This window comes from Taudactylus pleione, unplaced genomic scaffold (genome assembly GCF_031769625.1).
Source record: "Taudactylus pleione unplaced genomic scaffold, aTauple2 ptg000290l, whole genome shotgun sequence".
Taxonomy (NCBI): domain Eukaryota; kingdom Metazoa; phylum Chordata; class Amphibia; order Anura; family Myobatrachidae; genus Taudactylus; species Taudactylus pleione.
This window is the reverse complement of record NW_028284692.1, coordinates 11,166,213-11,185,255: the sequence shown is the minus strand read 5'-3', so window position 1 is coordinate 11,185,255 and position 19,043 is coordinate 11,166,213. Positions and strand designations below refer to the sequence as shown.

The 19,043-nt window shown below is 45.9% G+C and overlaps 1 protein-coding gene across 1 annotated transcript in view; it reads right to left on the bottom strand.

The window, feature by feature from the left end:
* Positions 1–19,043, bottom strand: part of LOC148511899 (myosin heavy chain, skeletal muscle-like) — a 319,183-nt gene that overhangs the window by 155,497 nt on the left and 144,643 nt on the right. Inside the window, exon 6 of the mRNA XM_088482738.1 lies at positions 109–354. Coding sequence (XP_088338864.1) covers positions 109–354 — 246 coding nt within the window. The remainder of the gene's footprint in view (positions 1–108; positions 355–19,043) is intronic.

The following is a 19,043-nucleotide window of genomic DNA, read 5'->3' as shown; positions in this document are numbered from 1 at the left end:
TATTGCTAAGAAAGGGAACAAAGTGATAATTATAGTAGCTGCTTGTGGTCAAGGAGGCCTTTAACCAGTTCAGCCACAAAAACAACTATCATTTGAATCAAGCTGTACCTTAGACTTCTGAAGATTTTCATTAAGTGTCATAAGATCATCAATTTCCTCCTTCATAGTCTGTTTTTCTTTCTCCAGTTTTTGGTGGACTCTCTGCATGTTCTCATGTTGTTCTGTGGCTTCCACCAGAGAGGCAGCATGCTTCTTCCTGAGCGCTGCAACAGTGGCCTCTGACTGAAGAACCGTTTCCTCAAGTTCCTGCCGTAAACGTGTCAAATCATACTCTAGCTTCTTGTTGTTCTCCACCTACACAAAGAACAATTTTAATGAACTCACAACCCTAATTAATATTGTAGTTTTTTTGCCACCCACATATGAATTTATGTTTCAACTCAGAGGTTCCAATTTCAGTCCACGTTTTAAGAATATACATGCTTGAGCACAGGTATCTTAATTAGTACCTCAGTCAATTTGATTTAAGTTACCATCTGGACTCAAGCATGGATATCCTTAAAACCTGGATTGTAATGGGAACCTCTGCAAGATCAAGTCAATGGCATGATTATAATTTACTTGGTATCACAGCCCAAGTGACCTAAAAAATGTTACCAGTTGCTTCTGGTGCTATATGATACCACATGGTCCAACCACTTTATATTAATGGCTGCTAGATGTTAGGTTTCCTGTTGAAATAATTTGAAAGCACAGATGAAACGTGGCAGTGTAGTATCCAGGTATATAGAAGCAGAAAATTACCTACATTGGGGCCCTGGTTACTACTGTATCTGCATCCAGAGGCTACCACAAGGCACACAGGTGGCACAAGTCTTGATGAGTCTCGGCTTTAACCATGAGTCCTATCAAAACCTTGGGCCTGTGTTGTTCATTTAGTCATTATATAACAAGAGATATGGTAAGAACTTACCTTTGTTATCTCTGTTTCTACGAAGTCCATAGGGTCCACAGGGTTGACCTTGGGGTTATAGCTGGAACAGGATCCATGGGCACCACACAGTTAAGCTTTTAGCTCCCAGGATGCACTTGGGTCCGTCCTCCTCTATACCCCGCCCCCGGCCACAGCACCTCAGTTGTTAAGCAGCCAAGGCCGGAGGAGGAGACTAAACAGAGAGAAGGAAGACTGCAACACACAAGAAACCATACTCACAGAAATGGGAGACGGAAAACCGGTGACCAGCCACACAGCCCATTTGAAGCCAGGTGCGTCAGGGCGGGCGCCCTGTGGACCCTATGGACTTCGTAGAAACAGAGATAACAAAGGTAAGTTCTTACCATATCTCTTGTTTTCTACTTCAGGGTCCATAGGGGGTCCACAGGGTTGACCTTGGGGATGTCCCAAAGCAGTACAACTAAGGGCGGGGACGCTCCTGTGCTGAAAGGAGTACCCGGCGCCCAAAGGATGCATCCTGAGAGGCAAAGGTGTCAAACGCATAGAACCTCAAAAACGTTTGAATTGAAGACCAAGTGGCCGCCTTACACAGCTGAACAGCAGAAGCGCCACGTCTAGCAGCCCAAGAGGGACCCACAGAACGAGTGGAATGAGCCTTAACAGAGGCTGGCACAGGTAATCCCTCCTGTGCATAAGCCTCACAAATAACGGAACAAAGCCAACGGGCTAACGTTTGTTTGTTGGCAGGCCAACCCCTCTTGTGAAAACCAAAGAGGATAAACAAGGAATCAGACTTCCTAACCGAAGCCGTCCGGTCTACATAAATTCTAAGCGCCCGGACCACATCTAAGGAAGTCTCACCAGCTGAAAGATCAGGGGACTGAAAAGCTGGCACAACAAGTTCCTGATTAATATGGAACTTCGAGACCACTTTGGGCAAAAACTCAGGACGAGTGCGGAGCACCGCTCTGTCCTGGTGAAAAATCAGGAAAGGAGGGCGACAGGAAAGCGCCCCCAATTCAGACACCCTCCTGGCCGAAGCAATTGCCAGGAGAAAAACCGTCTTAAATGTCAGCCACTTGAGCTCCACCGCCTCAAGAGGCTCAAACGGAGGACCCTGCAGGACCCGTAGCACCACCGCCAAGTCCCAAGGAGCCACAGGAGGCACAAAGGGAGGCTGGATCCTGAGAACACCCTGGAAAAAGGTGTGAACGTCTGGTAGTATTGCAATCCGCCGTTGAAACCACACGGACAAGGCGGACACATGAACCTTCAGAGATGCAAGGCGTAAGCCGAGATCCAATCCTGACTGAAGAAATTCCAAGATCCTAGAAACTCGGAACACCTGAGGATCATAATGTCTGGACTCACACCACTGAAAGTAAGTGTGCCACACTCTGTGATAAATCCGTGCTGAAGCAGGCTTGCGTGCCCTGAGCATGGTACCAATAACCGAACCGGAGAAGCCCCGAGACCTCAAGACGGCTGTCTCAAGAGCCACGCCGTCAAAGACAGCCGACCCAGATCCGGGTAAAGGCAGGGCCCCTGAGACAACAGGTCCAGACGCTGAGGAAGAAGGTACGGAGCGTCGATGGAGAGGCTCCTGAGATCGGAGTACCAAGGACGTCTGGGCCACGCCGGAGCTACCAGCACGAGCATGCCGCCGTCCTGCTTGAATTTCCGCAGAACCCGAGGAAGCAGGGATAGCGGAGGAAACAGATACGCCAGGTGAAACGTCCATTTCACCGACAGCACGTCCACCAGACTTGCGCCTGCGTCTCTTGTCCTTGACCCGTAAACGGGCAACTTGTGATTGTGACGGGAGGCCATCAAGTCCAGCTCCGGCAGTCCCCACCTGTCCACGAGTAGCTGAAACACCTCTGGGTGAAGCGACCATTCCCCGGGATGCACGTTGTGACGGCTGAGGAAGTCCGCCTCCCAATTGAGGACTCCGGGGATGAAGACCGCCGAGATCGCTGGAATGTGACCCTCCGCCCAAGTCAGGATACGAGACACCTCCGACATCGCTGCCTGACTGCGAGTTCCGCCTTGGTGATTGATATACGCCACCGTGGTGGCGTTGTCGGACTGCACCTGTACCGCCCTTCCGTGAAGAGCGGGGCCGAACGACTGCAGGGCCCTGTATACTGCCCGCAGTTCCAGGATGTTGATGGGGAGAAGTGCTTCTTCCGCTGACCAACGACCCTGAAGCGACAAAGAGCCGGTCACTGCTCCCCAACCCCGGAGACTGGCATCCGTCGTGAGCAGGACCCAGTCCGGGATCCAAAATGGGCGCCCCTCGACCAGATGAGCTGTCTGAAGCCACCAAGCCAAAGATAGCCGAACGTCCGGAGACAACACCAGCACCTGAGAGCGGATCCGGTGAGGTAACCCGTTCCATTCTGATAGAATCAGCCCCTGCAGGGGCCGGGAATGGAACTGGGCAAATTCCACCATGTCGAATGTCGACACCATGGACCCCAGAACTCTCATAGCCGAATGGACCGACAGGCGGCAACGGCTCAGGCAACTGCGTATCCGCAGCTGTAGGGAGGCGACCTTCTCCGGAGTCAGGAAGATCCTTTGCTGACGCGAATCCAGCAGGGCTCCCAAATGAACCATCCGCTGTGATGGAATCAGGGAGGACTTTTTCCAATTTATCAACCACCCGTGTACTTGCAGGCAAGCGATCGTCAGGTGGAGATGTTGAAGCAGTACCTCCGGAGAGCTCGCCAGCAACAGGAGGTCGTCCAGGTACGGCAGCAGCCGTACATTCTGGTTCCGAAGATGTGCGGCCATGACCGCCATAATCTTCGTGAACACCCTCGGTGCCGTGGAGAGACCAAAGGGTAGCGCCCGGAACTGATAGTGGTGTTGAAGGATAGCGAACCTCAGATACCGCTGGTGTGAAGATGCTATCGGAACATGGAGGTAGGCGTCCTGGATGTCCAGGGACACCATGTAATCCCCCGGTTCCATCGCCAGAATAATGGAACGTAACGTTTCCATCCTGAACTTGGGAACCCTGAGGAATTTGTTCAGAGACTTCAAGTTGAGGATAGGGCGATGAGAACCATTGGGTTTCTGCACCAGAAACAGAGACGAATAATACCCCGTCCCTCGTTGTGATAGAGGAACGGGAACAATGACCCCTGCTTTCAGCAAGGACTCTATAGCCTCCTGAACCTGTAACGCCTTGGTCTTGTCCTGAGAAGGACTTGTGCAGAAAAACTGGTGGGGTGGTCTGTGCCGAAAAGACAGGGCGTACCCCTGGGAGACCACTTCTCGAACCCAGGCATCCGTGGTGGTATTGTGCCAGCACTGGGCAAATAGAAGAAGTCGGCCTCCCACTCTGAGGTCCCCCAGAGGGAGGCCCGTCCCATCAGGCCGCAGGTTTATCTTCCTGCTTGGAAGAAGGGCGCCGAGCACTCCAGGCTTGCTTCTTGGGTTTAGAGGCCGTCTTACTCGCAGACTGTCTCGGGAAGGACTGACCTTTCGCCTTACCCTGAACCCGAAAGGAACGAAAAGCCGAACTCTGAACCTTAGCAGGCAGTGCCGCCGAAGGGAGGAAGGCCGACTTGGATTTAGCCAGGGTGTCCACTATTTTGTCCAAGTCCGGACCAAATAGTAATTCCCCATTGAAAGGTAAGGCCTCCAGACCTTTCTTTGAATCAGAGTCCGCTCTCCAGGACCGCAACCATAAGGATCGGCGGGCAGACACCGCTGCAGCCGATACCCTCGAGGTCAGCAGACTAGCATCTAAAGAAGCTTCTCCAATGTAAGAAGCAGCGTCCCTCATTTGTCCCAACAACGCCCGCTGGACATCCGGAGCGTCGTCCGGGAAGGTATCTTCCAATGCATTGGCCCACCCCTCAATGGCCTTGGCCACCCAGGAGATGGCCATGGACGGTCGGGCCACCGCCCCGGAGAGGGAGTAAATAGACTTTAAGCAAGTCTCAACTTTCCTGTCCGTGGGATCCTTCAGCGAGGATATCGACGGTAATGGTAAGGTGGCGCCCCGAGTTAAACAGGTGACATGGGAATCCACCGCCGGTGGAGTTTCCCATTTTTTACAATGTGCCTCAGGGAAGGGGTAATTAGAAGCCAACCGCTTCTGAGGAAGGAATCTCTTACTGGGCGCCTGCCAAGCTACCGCCATATGATCCGTCAACTGATCCGACAGGGGAAACACCGCAGAAGCCACCTTAATTTTTTTGAAACTAGGAAACTTCGACTTAGGAACCGGTGCCTCATCCTCTATAAGAAGAATAGCTCGCACCGCCCTAACTAGTGCTCGCACATTAATGGACGACTTGGTATCCATTTCCTGGACCGAGGCGTCCGAGTCAGTGTCATCAGGGACCTCCCCATCATCTGAGGAACCCTCTGAGTCCGATACCTGAGCAGCCCGTGTCATGAGTGGGCGTTTTGAAATCCTAGAAGGCATGTCAGTCTGCAACATTGACTGAAAAGCCGAGGAAGCGGCCGCCAAATTTTGCACGGAGTTGGAGAGCACATCCACCCAGGGTGGAGGAGTCACCATAGGGGCCTGAAAAGGTACCACAGGCTGCTGCGGCACAGGGGAAGCCTGTATATACATAGGCAACCCCGCATAGGGACCCACCGACTGAGACCCAGGAGGACTCCGCAATAACTGCGGGACACCCGGGGAATGGGGGATGGTCGGCTGGGACAACGACCTAGTAGGGAGAGCAGTCGGGACCGACAGACGGTCCGCAATAGACACCAGCACTTGAGAAAACATCGCCCACGGTGGTTCCTGCGCCAGAGAAGGTCTGGATGGGCCAGGAGCCACCTGGCATCGACTACACAGGCCATCCTGTGACAAATCCTCCCTATCTACTCCTGCAGAACAGCGTCCGCAGGAGGCCAACACCGGAGCCACTGAGCGCTCAACCTCCTCGTCTGACATGACAGAATATATTATATATCTGGCACCAGAGTAGAAGTAAAACGCACTCACCGGTGTGCTGAACAACAGCCCACAATATGGCACTGAGTAGCACACAACTGTATGTGACGGACCTCACAAATACGTGATCTATATAAGTGAGGTCAGTTCGAAACGCCCCTCCCCCACACACCTGTAGGGCTTGTAGGAGAAGTAAAGGGATAGGTATAAGCTGACAGTAAGTAGAAAATAAGCACAGACAGGCAGCACTAGCAAAAGTCACATACCATGCAGGAAGATATACTCACTGCACCTTTACACTACAATCAACCTGCCCAGATTCAGTGTCTGGGAGGGCTATAGTGCTGTGTACGCTGTCCTTAATCAGGGGAGAGGTACACAGGGGGACCGGTCCGCGTGCTCCCTGAAGATCTGCGCTGCCACTGTGAGAAAATGGCTGCTGGAGACCTCAGAGGAGGAGTGGCCGTGTAACTGCAGCTCAGCGACGCCAGACTCCGTGCTGAAAGGCGCGCTGAGCTGAGGGGAGGAGCAACTGACAGGGAAGGCTTCCTCCCCTGGCTAGCATATTAACCCCAGGGCTTGCCGGCATCCCGCTTGCCATATATCCCTGGTGGTCTAGTGGTCCCACGGGTTATTCCTCCTCAGAGGGGGAGCCCGCCGCCACCGCTAGCGGCCCCCGGTCTGTCCCCTAGGACCGGGGGCAAAGGACTGCATCTGCAGGCAAAACCCGCGAGCCGCCGCTAATCGGCGACTCGCGGCTTACCTTGTCCCCGGCGACTCCGGCAGCAGTCCAGGGAGGGACCCAGAGTCCGGCTAGTACGGACTCTGGCCTCCCGCCGCGATCCCCAGTGCAGTACTGGCGTCGCGGCGCCAGCGGGAAAGGAGAGCGGCAGCGTGGGCGTCTGCATAGACAGCCCGTCGCTGCCACACTAGAGCCTCTGTTTTAAAATAAAAATCTAACAGGCTCTTTTTTTTTTTTTTAAATAAAAATAAAAAGCTTCTGGGGGCTGCTCCTGCAGCCCCCCTGCGCGGTGACCGACTCCGGCCGGGCACCAGCTTACACTGAGGTGCTGTGGCCGGGGGCGGGGTATAGAGGAGGACGGACCCAAGTGCATCCTGGGAGCTAAAAGCTTAACTGTGTGGTGCCCATGGATCCTGTTCCAGCTATAACCCCAAGGTCAACCCTGTGGACCCCCTATGGACCCTGAAGTAGAAAAAGGTGGTAAACTTAAAGCTAGATCAACCACTTAACTGATGATTTTTTTCTCAGTAAAATCTGGATTTTTATTATTTAATTAAGTTTAAAAATTATATATCTAGGGGGTGCTCCAAAGTTCCGTTTGCACGATATTCTGGGGCGTGATTCCAGAAGTGATGTTGGTGATCACAGACGCATCACTTCTGGGGGGTCCATGGAGTCGCAGGAGATCCGTTCTATGCAGAAGGGGGAAGCGGTGGGGAGGCATGGCCGCATGTAATGCGACATTGCCAGCTGAAGCACTGCTGGCTGCGGACGCATCACACGCGACGTCGCCAATTAACTGGTTAATACCAATTTTTTTACATTTCACTTGATTTGATATTAGTATTAGGAGAACTGTCTTCAACCAAAACACTATCCACACAAACCCATACTGTATGTTATATTTGTGCTGCTCCGTGGATTTGCTTGATCACTGATGAATTTGTAAGCAACAGCAATTTGTTAGCAATTGTTATAAACTGTTTTTAACTGTTGAATCAGTCAGGCAGATTTTAATACATTACTTGCAATTGCATTTCTTTTGATTAGCTAACCAATTACTGTAGTTCAGATATTGGGCCTGATTCAGCAAGGATCACAACTGCGATTACGCACACAATTGGCCAATTGTTGCGTTCTGTGCATGCGTATGCATCGCAGTGCGCATACCAGCCAATGCGATCGGGATTGCAGTCGCAGTAACTATGCAGACCATCGCAGAGTGATTGGCAGGAAGTACCGTTTGTGGGAGGTGACGGAGGTTGCTCAGCGAAACGCAGACATGCCAGTGCTTTTGAACACGTTGCATGGGCGTGCATAAATGATCCACTGCGATGCCATACGCAGTTTGAGTACTCATAACGTGTGACGAGGTTAGCAATTTCTGAGCAAGGTCAGAGCTTTTGCAAGTGTGTGTGAGGCTGCGATGGTACTCGATGTTACCAATGGTTTTGCAGTCTTGCTAAACATTACGGAATGTGTGTAAAGTAAGGTGGTCATCCTTATGTAGTGCTGCAATGGCATAGTGATCGCAATGGATTAGCATATCTACGCGGTGAGACTGCGTGCGTAATCGCTATTGCAATCACAGTTGCGATCCGTAATAAATCAGGCCCATTGTGTTTTGAATAAGTCTCGCTATATTTTAAAACTCAGTCTATAAGTTGATGTGTGTGTGGTACAGAGGAGCAGTTTAGGATCTGGAGTAATCCAACAGAACCAAATATCAGGGTACAGAGGCGAACCAAGACATGTCTCGGTTCCCCCAGTCAAATGCAGTTCTCAAAAGGTGTTGTGGATTGCATATATGTCCCTCACTGTCATATTCCAATAATACATACTACTTCCAATTCCTCCTTGAAGCAGCTCCCCACTTTCCAAGGAATTCCAGCCCTGGACTGACCGGTTAGGACTGGTTAATTTTATGGCAGGGGGGCTCCATGCTTGTGCCTTCCTGATATGGAAGGCCCCCATTATCTCCCTGGTTAGTTCAGCCTGGCACTGGTTATTGATGAATAGTCGGAACTCTATGCCGTTTCTTTCCCCCTATTTTACAATACCTGCCAAGGCTGAGAGGTCCAGGGTTAAATACTGATTTGGGTGGAAGAGGACTCCACACATTTCTTTTACATTTTAACCCTTTTTTTTTTTACATTTTAATCTAATGATGTCTGCACAGATCATAGTGATCTGTGCGGTGCTTCACCTCCACAGCAGATTGACGGCAGGGTTGCCATCAGATCTGCTGCGGTACAGGGGTTTGAAATCTGATGGGTAAGGACGTCTGATTTCAAATGACAGTATAAACCGATGCATAGTAAATGCTGTTTTTTTTAAACTGCAATCCAACGTTGATAACAGTCACTGACCAACGGTTTCTCAAAACCGATGGTTAGTAATTGTAACCTTGGGTTTGACAAGTTAGTGGAGACCTGCTTATAAGTAAGTACCTCAGAAGTCTGTCTGTCTAGTTGTTTACTGTATTGGAGCTGGATATATTAATCCCATGATGCGTTATTTTAGGTTAGGTTTGCAAGTTAAAGTGTATCTTTTTGAAAAATCACAGACAAGAAGAGAAATACATTTTTACAGCAACATAACATCCAACCCCACAAACTAACGATACACATTAGAAACTTTAATATCTCCTATAAAACTGCTCTACATAACACTATTAAATCTATGTAATAAAATATTATTAGGGTTCTTGCTAATCAATCAGCACTGTAGTAAAATTTTGATAGTGTTGTAAATAATATTAAAATAATTCTCTTAAACGACTGCAATAAGCCTATCATTACTTCTGAGATGGCCACTCACTTTATTGGAGTTTTCAAATACATAATCTATTTTACACTTCAAATAAAAAAAATGAAATCAATTCCTTCAATTATTATTAAAAAGCACCAAACAAACAAAATTTATCTTGTACTTACTGGCCTATTCATCATTGCGGGCCAGAAACCCCTCGATAAGTATCCAAGTCACTGCAGGTTGCGGTGGCGTATACTTAAATACCGGTGCAATTCGTTATTGCTCTGGTGCGTGGACGGCTGCCCCCGCGATCAGTAACACTGCTACAGAAGTAGTAGCATTACTTACCCCTCTGGAAATGGCGGACTGCACATGTGTTACCTGAGGTCATGCATGCAGGTCACAGTTCATGCTGTGCAGAGGCGGTAGAGGGATCTGCTAAGATCCCTCTTCCCAACCATTGAACTCCTTCCCATAGAAAGGGGCGGGGCACCAGGAGTCAGCACCATCTGAAGATGGTGTTGAATTCTCGAAAGCAAACATTCACATTTCCGTCAGTGTAAAAAAAATATATATACAGTATATATTTTTCTTCTCCTTAGTCTTATATTTGTGTGCTAAGGTATATCACAGTTTACTGAGAAATCTGCAAAAGTTTGGGCTAATACGCTGGTATTTTATTTTTGTGAATTGCAAGGTACAGTATCAGTCCCCCCTTTGCCTATCTCACTGTGTATAATAATAATAATGTACTCTTTACCTGTTGTAATTTAACTTAAATGTAAAATCATCACGTTGTATTATATTTAGTGATAGATCAATCTATGGGTCAGGATGATCATCCTAGTAATAGCAACACTGCAGAGCCATAACTAAACTTTCTGGTGCCCTGTGCCAGAGAGAGCATTGGCGTCCCCATTTTTTAAATAGGGATATAAGATAGTGCACCTGAAAAAGGGCCATGGTCTCATGGGGAAGGGCCAGGGAAGAGATAGGGGAGGCCAGTAGATGCTGGGGATAAAAGAAGAGGAAGCCACAGTACAAGTGAGAATGATAATAAACAAGAAACTTGACAGGCCTAAACAGCGCCCCCTGCCCTGTGCCATGGCACTAGTTACGGCCCTGCGACACTGGCACTGGTACTACTACTTTTTCTACTGGTGGAAACAAAGTTCATGTAGGAAGAAGAAAGTATAAGTGAAGGCGATCCAAATCACATAAATCTTGCTCAAAGGCAAATAAAACATCAGCTCTTGTCACTGTCCAACAATAGTCAGCAAGCATAGAAGGTTCCACCTACCCTGATAATCTTCATTCCATTGCTAAAAAGTCTTAGTGGAATCGCTCACCGCGCTCGTCACTCACTGCACCGCAGTTGTCAGGGAAGAAGTCCAGATGGGAGTCCAGAAAGTGGATTTTGAGTGAGTTGTTGCAACCTAATTGATGATATTTTTCTAGAAGGTAGTTCACAATCTCAACATAGTTTCCGGCTCTTTTGTTATCCAAGAAGCCATGTACAACACCTCAAAGGCTTCCCAAGCCGTTATCTCATTAACCTCGGTGATTTAGCTGAAGTTGTCATTCGTAAGAACTCAACTTTAGAATCACTTAAAAGTGGACATTTTCCTCTTAGGAACTGAAAGCTTCTCCAACTTTGTTCATCCCCTCTACAAAGTTCTGCACAAGTCCAAGCTTTATGTGTAAAGGGGGCAGAAGAATTTTGCTTTGATCATCCAGAGGACCGTGATGGACATATTTTTCCATGACCTACAATGACTCAGCGTTCCTGTATTCATGTTTCCCAACCTATATATTCACTAGACTACAAAATTCTCTAGTATTTAACAAAATACCCCTACATCATTATAAATGGGCTATATATCAGAAACGAGGGCTACCTGACAGTTTTACATGTCATATTTGTTCTTTACATACTGCAATCAATGAGACATAACTATTCACATTGGACACTGTTGTGCAGTGTCATTGTTGTCTATATATAACAATTGTAGCAGAAGGGTATGAAAGCGTTAGAAGGGTATAAATGCGTTTTGTTATTATAAGCCAGTAGCCTTGTCTTTGGTGAATGTCTTATCTGTGCTGCTACCAATGATGTGACATGGGTGACACAATACCAGGCCTTTTAAAAACCTAAAAATAGTCATAACTGTACTCTGAATTTATAATAACTGAGCCTCCATCCTCTTCTGGTTGTGGAATACAGAGCTAAAATGTATTCATCCCATGAGCAACAGCATTTGCAGGTACCAAGGAAGCACCAGTCTTCACAAACATTTACTGATGTTACAGTATATAAATGTAGCAGGTAGGGCCCATAGCTCATCTAAGTTACAGCCATCTCTAGCTGCTGCCTGAGTGCTTTGTGATATCACAATGCAGGTCACAGCCCTATATAAGGGATGCCCATCTACTGGCAGCCATTTTGAGTTGACATTTTGTTTTAGATTGATACTATATGAAAAGTTCCTGCTTTGTTTAAGCAACTGGATAATGACTACTGATAAGGACTTTGGATTACATTTTACAATGAGGTTTTGAACAACAATATCTTCAGGAAAACAATCTGAATAACGTCTTCAGGTAAAGATTACTGTATATAACTGCTATTAGCCTGTCACCCATATCCCTTCAGAAACCGCCCTCAGTTTTATCTGCAGTTTATACTTTTGAAACAATTTATAAAGCAAGTTATAAATTTTTACCACTGCGAATAAGACGCATTTTAAAGGAAAGTTGCATGAAAAGATATTCGGTGCTACCGAGTCACGCCCCGGCATGGCGTGACTAGAAGGCCTGTAGTAGAAATAATAATAATGATTCTAGGAAAAAAAATCTAAATCTTATTATAACATCTGGACAGGCTTAAATTAAATGCACCATTTTGACAGTGACAATACTACCACATCTCATTGTGGGCCTGATTCATTACGGATTGCAACTGCGAATTCAATAGCGATTACGCATGCAGTTCAACTGCGATAGTATGCTAATCAGCAGTGGCTCCTGCTCAGAGCCGTAACTGGACTTTTTGGTGCCCTGTGCCAGAAAGAGCATTGGCGCCCCTTTCATTTTTCAAAGGGACGTAATGCACCCAAAAAAGGGCCATGGCTTCATGGGGAAGGGCCAGGGAAGAGATAGGAGAGGTCAGGAGATGCTGGGGATGAAATAAGAGGAAGCTACAAGCAAGAATGATAATAAACAGAAATTTGACAGGCTCAAACAGCGCCCCCTGACCTCTGGTGCCCTGTGCGATGGCACCGGCCGCACTACCCTAGCTACGGCCCTGCTCCTGCCCTCTAACTTGAGGGGGTTGCCGCTGCTTCTGGTCCCGGCGCCTGCACAATGAATGTCAGGAACCGGGACATGCGCATGAGCGGCGGTAGCGCCGCGCATGCGCATAACTCTGGACCAGCTTCTCGGGGCTGCATTTGTAGTAGCCCCGAGAAGCCCTGTAGGGCTGCCCGAAAGGCAGAGCAGTGGCTTCCACTGGGAGCCGTTTAGGGGCTGGCTGGCAACTTTTAGCCTGGGGGTCCAGAGCACTGGCCCATAAGTAATGACCCTTCCTTAAATGGAGGTGGTTTTTTATTAAAAAAAATGATGAGCCACAAAATTGCACTTATTGCTTTTTAGCAACATCTGCATGATTGCCGTTGCCATACAATAGTATGGTGACGGCAGATAGCATAGAGAAAAGTTATTTTTTTGCTACGTTATATGTTTTCATACATACAGATGTTTAATGTAAGTGTCAAAGAGCGCTGGTTACAGCGAATCTCACACTTAGCACCTTGTTAATCTCCCCCAGTTGTATAGTACGTATGTTTGTGTGTACTATATATATATATATATATTTACACACATGTATATGCACAGTATAGTGCTATTTTTCAGCAGGAACTCACTTTCTGAACCTTTCATTAAAAAATTTATTTTCCATAATATAAGTTTTATTTTAAGGTCCCTCTTGAGTGCCTTCTTTTCTAAATACTATATATATATATATATATATATATATGTACATATAATATATAAAATATATTTATCTAATTGTTTTTCTATAGCTCAACCCCCTGTAGCTCCACCCACAATGTGTGAAATAAATCCGTTGCACTCACAGGGCTTCAAGCTTTATGTACAGTATATACAGGTGATAAATGCCTAATTACTCCATGTGTACATGAGTCTGTCAATGTTTCATTTTATTACAAAATTTTGTCAGGATACATATACATACATACATATGTAGTTAATATCCCAGGGGTCGGGATGCCATGGCTCAGAATGCTGGCGCTGGAATACCGACAGTAGTCAGAATCCCAGCGCCAGCATCCAGACCACTGGCAAACCGATGGAAAGTATTAGGGTTAGGGGGAGGGTTAGGCACTAGTGGGATGGTTATGGTTATGCTGCGGGCGGGCGGGGGGGTAGTGGTGGGGCTAGGCTGCAGGCACAAGGGTTAGGTTTAGGCTGCAGTGGGAAGGGTTAGGTTTATGCTGCGGGGTGGAGGGTTAGGTTTAGTGGTGTTAGGATACTTACCTGCAGGTGTTGGCATTCTCACCTAGTCTGTATTCTGGCATCGGGATCCTGAGCCCAACCCAGAAAAATATATTACCAAACTAAACACTCACCTGGATTTCTGTTTTACGCTTATTCTCTGTGTACCTCTCTCTCTCTTGGCTCATCTGTTTCTTTTAACTGGGCTCTTCTTTTCTCCTTGCTTCTGCTGCTCTCTTCCCTGCTTGTTTTCCTGTTTCTTCCACGGTGGTGACTTTCCATAGCCATGCCTATATGGTCATATCCTATTGACAGAGGCTCCCACATAGGCTCATAGACTTATCTGATAATTAGTCAGTTTATTTTGATTTTCAATTTATTTTAATATTAAGAAATATGGGAGCCTCCTATTAAGAATGAGGCTCCCATCAATTGTATTTTTATTATTTTATCTGGGTGTGGGAGGGCATTAGGGGCTCTTGAAAGCTCTGAGGGGCAGAGGAGCTTCCTGAGTGACACGGCCACTAGCTCCAGTGCAGCCATGTCACTCATATGTTCATAATATTTAACTGCTGGCTGGACCCCCTAATCTATACCTTTCCCTCCTGCTTGTGGGTGGCCACGGCTGTGTGTGCACTGCTTCAGGCTGTCATTGAGCACAGCCGCTGCACAGCACAAGCAGTCAATCTCCCTCTAGTCTCTCCGCTGTGATACAGCCGCCTATGCGCGGCAGTATCACAGCCCTGGTTTGTCACTAACTTTGGTCCTACAGGGCTCCCATAGCCCTTGTAGGACATATAGTAACTGGAAGCCACCGCTGGGAATATGTGGAATGCATAGCACCGCCGCAAATGCCGACAATCACAGTGAGAGTCGGATGGTGGACGCATTAACCACTGGACAACCAGGGCTTTTTCTGTTGAGGAGGTGGCCCAGGACACCAAGAGACGGTGAAACCCAGGGGACACATGGCACCCTGGCCCAACCTGCCGCTGAAACCATTCCCTGCTTATGGCAGCCCGGACTGGCAGTCCCAGGGGGAGGAGACACCTCCCCCGGGGCTGCCTGTCCTGTGAATGACTGGCAGGTGGTGCTTCAAATAGGAAGCCACCTCCAGTCACAGTGTAGCTGCACTGGCTCACTGAAGGTGAGGATTTTACTGGGGAGTGCTGCAGCCTCGCAGCCCCTAGGTAAAATCTGCCACTGATGCTAATCCATTGCGATCCATAATGTTTAGCAAGACTGCAAAACCATTGGTACAATTGAGTACCATCGCAGCCTCACGTACACTTGCACAAGCTCTGACCTTACTCAGAAATTGCTAACTACATCGCACACTATGAGGTCTCAGGCTGCGTAGGGTATCACAATGGCTAATTTATGCACACCACTGCAACGGTGTTCAAACGCACTGGCATGGCAGCGTTTCTCTGACTCCCCCGTCACCACCCACAAACGGCACCTCCTGTCAATCACTCTGCAATGGGTCTGCATAGTTTGTACGATCGCAGTGGCCATTTGGCGCACGCACATCTGATGCATACGCATGCGCAGAATGCAAAAATCGGTCAATTGCGTGCGTATTAGCAACTGCGTTCCTTGTTGAATCAGGCCCTGTGATGCAGTGTCAATTTGTAGAATGGTGGAGGAATACTTTAATGCCAATGCACAAATCATTGAAGAGTGTCCATTAGAATTGTGGGATGAAAAAAAGGAAATTTGGAGCAGCTTGTACACACTATATAATACAGTAATGAAGTTGTCCACCCTCCAGTGTATAATCTGAAAGAGTGTTTATTTAGCACAGCAGGGAACATTGTGAGTCATCAATGTATGAGGCTGTTACCCAAACATGTAGATAAACTGGTGCTCATCAAAATGAACTAAAAATTTTATTAGGAAAACCAAAGTCATTATCCTTCTAAACATGGCTATGCAAGTCTAGATTCCAGTGAGATTAACTAATATTGGGGGAAGAAGATGAAGATCTTCTTGCCATCAGCGATGAGGATGATGCCTATGATAATGATGATCAAATTGTCAATGTCATTAGTGACAAAAATTACCACTGAGCCCTAAAAAAAAATAGGGCTAAAATAAAAAAAATGATGCTTAATATTTTTTATCTTCATTTTAAAACAATTATAGTATGTTTGTTTCGGTCCACCAAGTTGCAACAAAAACAAAAACATTTTTCATTTTATATACTTTCTGTAATCTTAAAAAATGTCCATCTTCTCTTACACAGCAGAAGTGTCTGGTGGTTTGAACATTTTAAAATTAACAGGGTGGGTGGAGGGCCCAAAGACAAATCCAGTCCATATTGGTAATTTTATGAGTTTACTTGTTGGAACTTGGATGTATACAGTTTTCAAAATAACCATAATCTGCACAGTTATTATAGTTTCACTTTTCTTGCTGCTGTGAAGGACTGTTACATTTTTAAAATACATCTGCTATATAAAAGCGAAAATTTGTCCTTCTGTCTTTCTATACAAATACACAGTTTACAAGCCAAGATCGTGAAATTTTACATACGAGCATATTAAAACACGGCCGAGGCAACTAAAAATTTTTTAAATAGAAATTAATTACGGTTAATTTTGAATCAATTAAAAAACACAATTTTTGCTGGATGCTCATTGTGGGTCCTTGCACTCAGTACTGCTGTCTGCTGCCTCCTGCCTCCAGTGGTGATATTTAAGAACTTTCTTATCTGTACTATTTTACTATTTAAAAGCGGAAATGTTTTCCTTCTGTCTTTCTATACAAATCCACAGTTTACAAGCCAAGATCGTGAAAACATGGCCGAGGCAACTAAAAAATGTTTAATTTTAAATTAATTACTGTTAATTTTTAATTAATTACAAACCTACATTTTTGCTGTACGATCATTGTGGGGCCTCATGGCATATGGGTAGGGCCTCGGAGCCTGCCTTTTGTATTGTCATGTTTTGTCATGATCTTAATGTTTATTATCGAAGAGAGCTTTAGCAGGCTTTCCCAGCATTCTCAGCTCTCTGACTATACCAAATTATGCAACAACATTGACTTCTTTCTTCGAACTGTGTCAAAATGATGACTTTGCAAGGACCCTGCTGTACTGTGAGCTGCCAAAATATTACACATGGAATGCTTCTCGAAAAAAGTTTTTATGCACAGAAAACAAGGAGTTGCTGTAGATGGTCATCCTGGTATCAGAGCAACAGAAGCTCTTGGCCGTGTTTACACCGTACATCCGACAAATTTTGAATGCTTCTATCTCCGAAAATTGCTTTACACCGTTACAGGTCCTACTTCCTTCGAAGACCTTAGGACTGTTGATGGGGAAGTTTGTCACACTTTTCGTGAGGCCTGCCTAAGGAGAGGTTTGTTGGAGGATGATGTGTAAACAAACATTCTTAAAATCCTGGGCAACGCCGGGTACTCCAGTTAGTACTAAATATAAATAATAAAAATGAAGGCTGCATAATGCTTATGTAATGCTTTCCAAAGCCCTGGTTGTCAAGGGCCCTGAGGGGAGGGGGAGCTCCAGATACTGATAGCCAAGGCCCTGTAGAGCATTGCACAAGTAGCATGCAGCCTTCATTTTTAAAAACAGGGTTGGGGGTGGGACTGCAAGGTGAGGGGGCTCTTCTTACAAGAAGCAAATATTTTATCTCTTTTTTTCCCTTTTTGATAGAAGCAAATATTGTAAGTGTTGTGGGTTATTTATAATGTTAGAATGTAGAAGGCAAAAACTTGGCAAACTGCACATGACTGATGGATCAAAGATGGCCACTGGATTAAAGTCATAAAAGAGGAGGCTGCAAACTGGGTGTCATATTATAAATTGGCCATATGGGGCTCGTTGCTGTTAAAGGATCGGGCAGGTAATCAGTGGACAATTTACTATGTATTGTTATTCTATGTTGCCATCTCCTAAAGGGTGTTTGCCAACAGACAAAGACTACCTAATAGCTCTGGCATGGCCACTTACTGGAAAATACACTTTTAAAAAATAACATATTTTCTTTTCCCAGCTATGGCAGATTCAGGCTTTCTGAAGGTGACAGAGCTGTACTTTTTCCTTTCCTGAGTCTGTGGCCCACTGTACAGCTTGTATATAAATAATTTCAGATGAAATGGATTTGGGCTGGAGTCATACTTGTCCTAAAGTTGTAAAAGCTTTTTGGAGTATAAAATTTACATCTACTGAAGCAATCGGAAGAAACTGTTTTGGTTTTTTTGCAGGCTTAAACTTGCTGTCATATTCATTTCATACCCCTACATCGAGGAATTTGTAACTTGCTCATCAAATGGATAATTCCATAGTGGTGCTTTTTTTATAAATGACTTTCAAAAATCAAAGTTATGGTATAACATACCTCGGTTAACTCTTTTTCTTCGAGAAAAAATGTAATATAGGCATGCGCCCTTTAACCAGGGATAATAAGTGGATTAATAGCAGCTGACAAAAAAAGGGATACTGCCAAAACCCCTTAAGAATGGCAAATGGACAAGAAATATGCTTATAACCAGTATTAAAATACTCCTTAGAGACTGTTAATCAAAATTTATTAGCAGGGCCGACTCTACCATTAGGCAACTTTAGGCAGCTTCCTAGGGGCGCCAGGATCTGGGGGGCGCCATAAATTCTGCACATCACAATATTAAGGATATCTGAGAGAAATATTCTTGTTGTACTAAATGCAAGTGGAGGATGTGGAACTAAGATGATGCTTTCTCCCATTTAACCTGATGGGTTGGAAAGTGGGTATTAGTGGCGGTGGTGGTGGGCACCTCAGTAGGCTGCAGTTTTGCCTAGGGTGCCGAGAAACCTTGCTCCGGCCCTGTTTATTAGCAACATAATACATTAAAATAACATAAACTAAATAGAACTGCAGTTCTCAGGATAATAGATACACTGTTAAATCGACTGACAAAATGTAACAATCAGTGCACTGAATGATAAATTGAAATAAGTATCCAAAAAATAGTCCCAACTGAGAAAAATATCTGAAAAATGACACATGAACAATAAAGAAAATGTCCTGTTGATCAAAATGTATGAGTACATAACTTTTCTCAGTTAAAAGATGTATATATACACACCATGTATGTATTGGTGTATTAGTAGCTTTTCCCCATATCCAGGGGGTTAA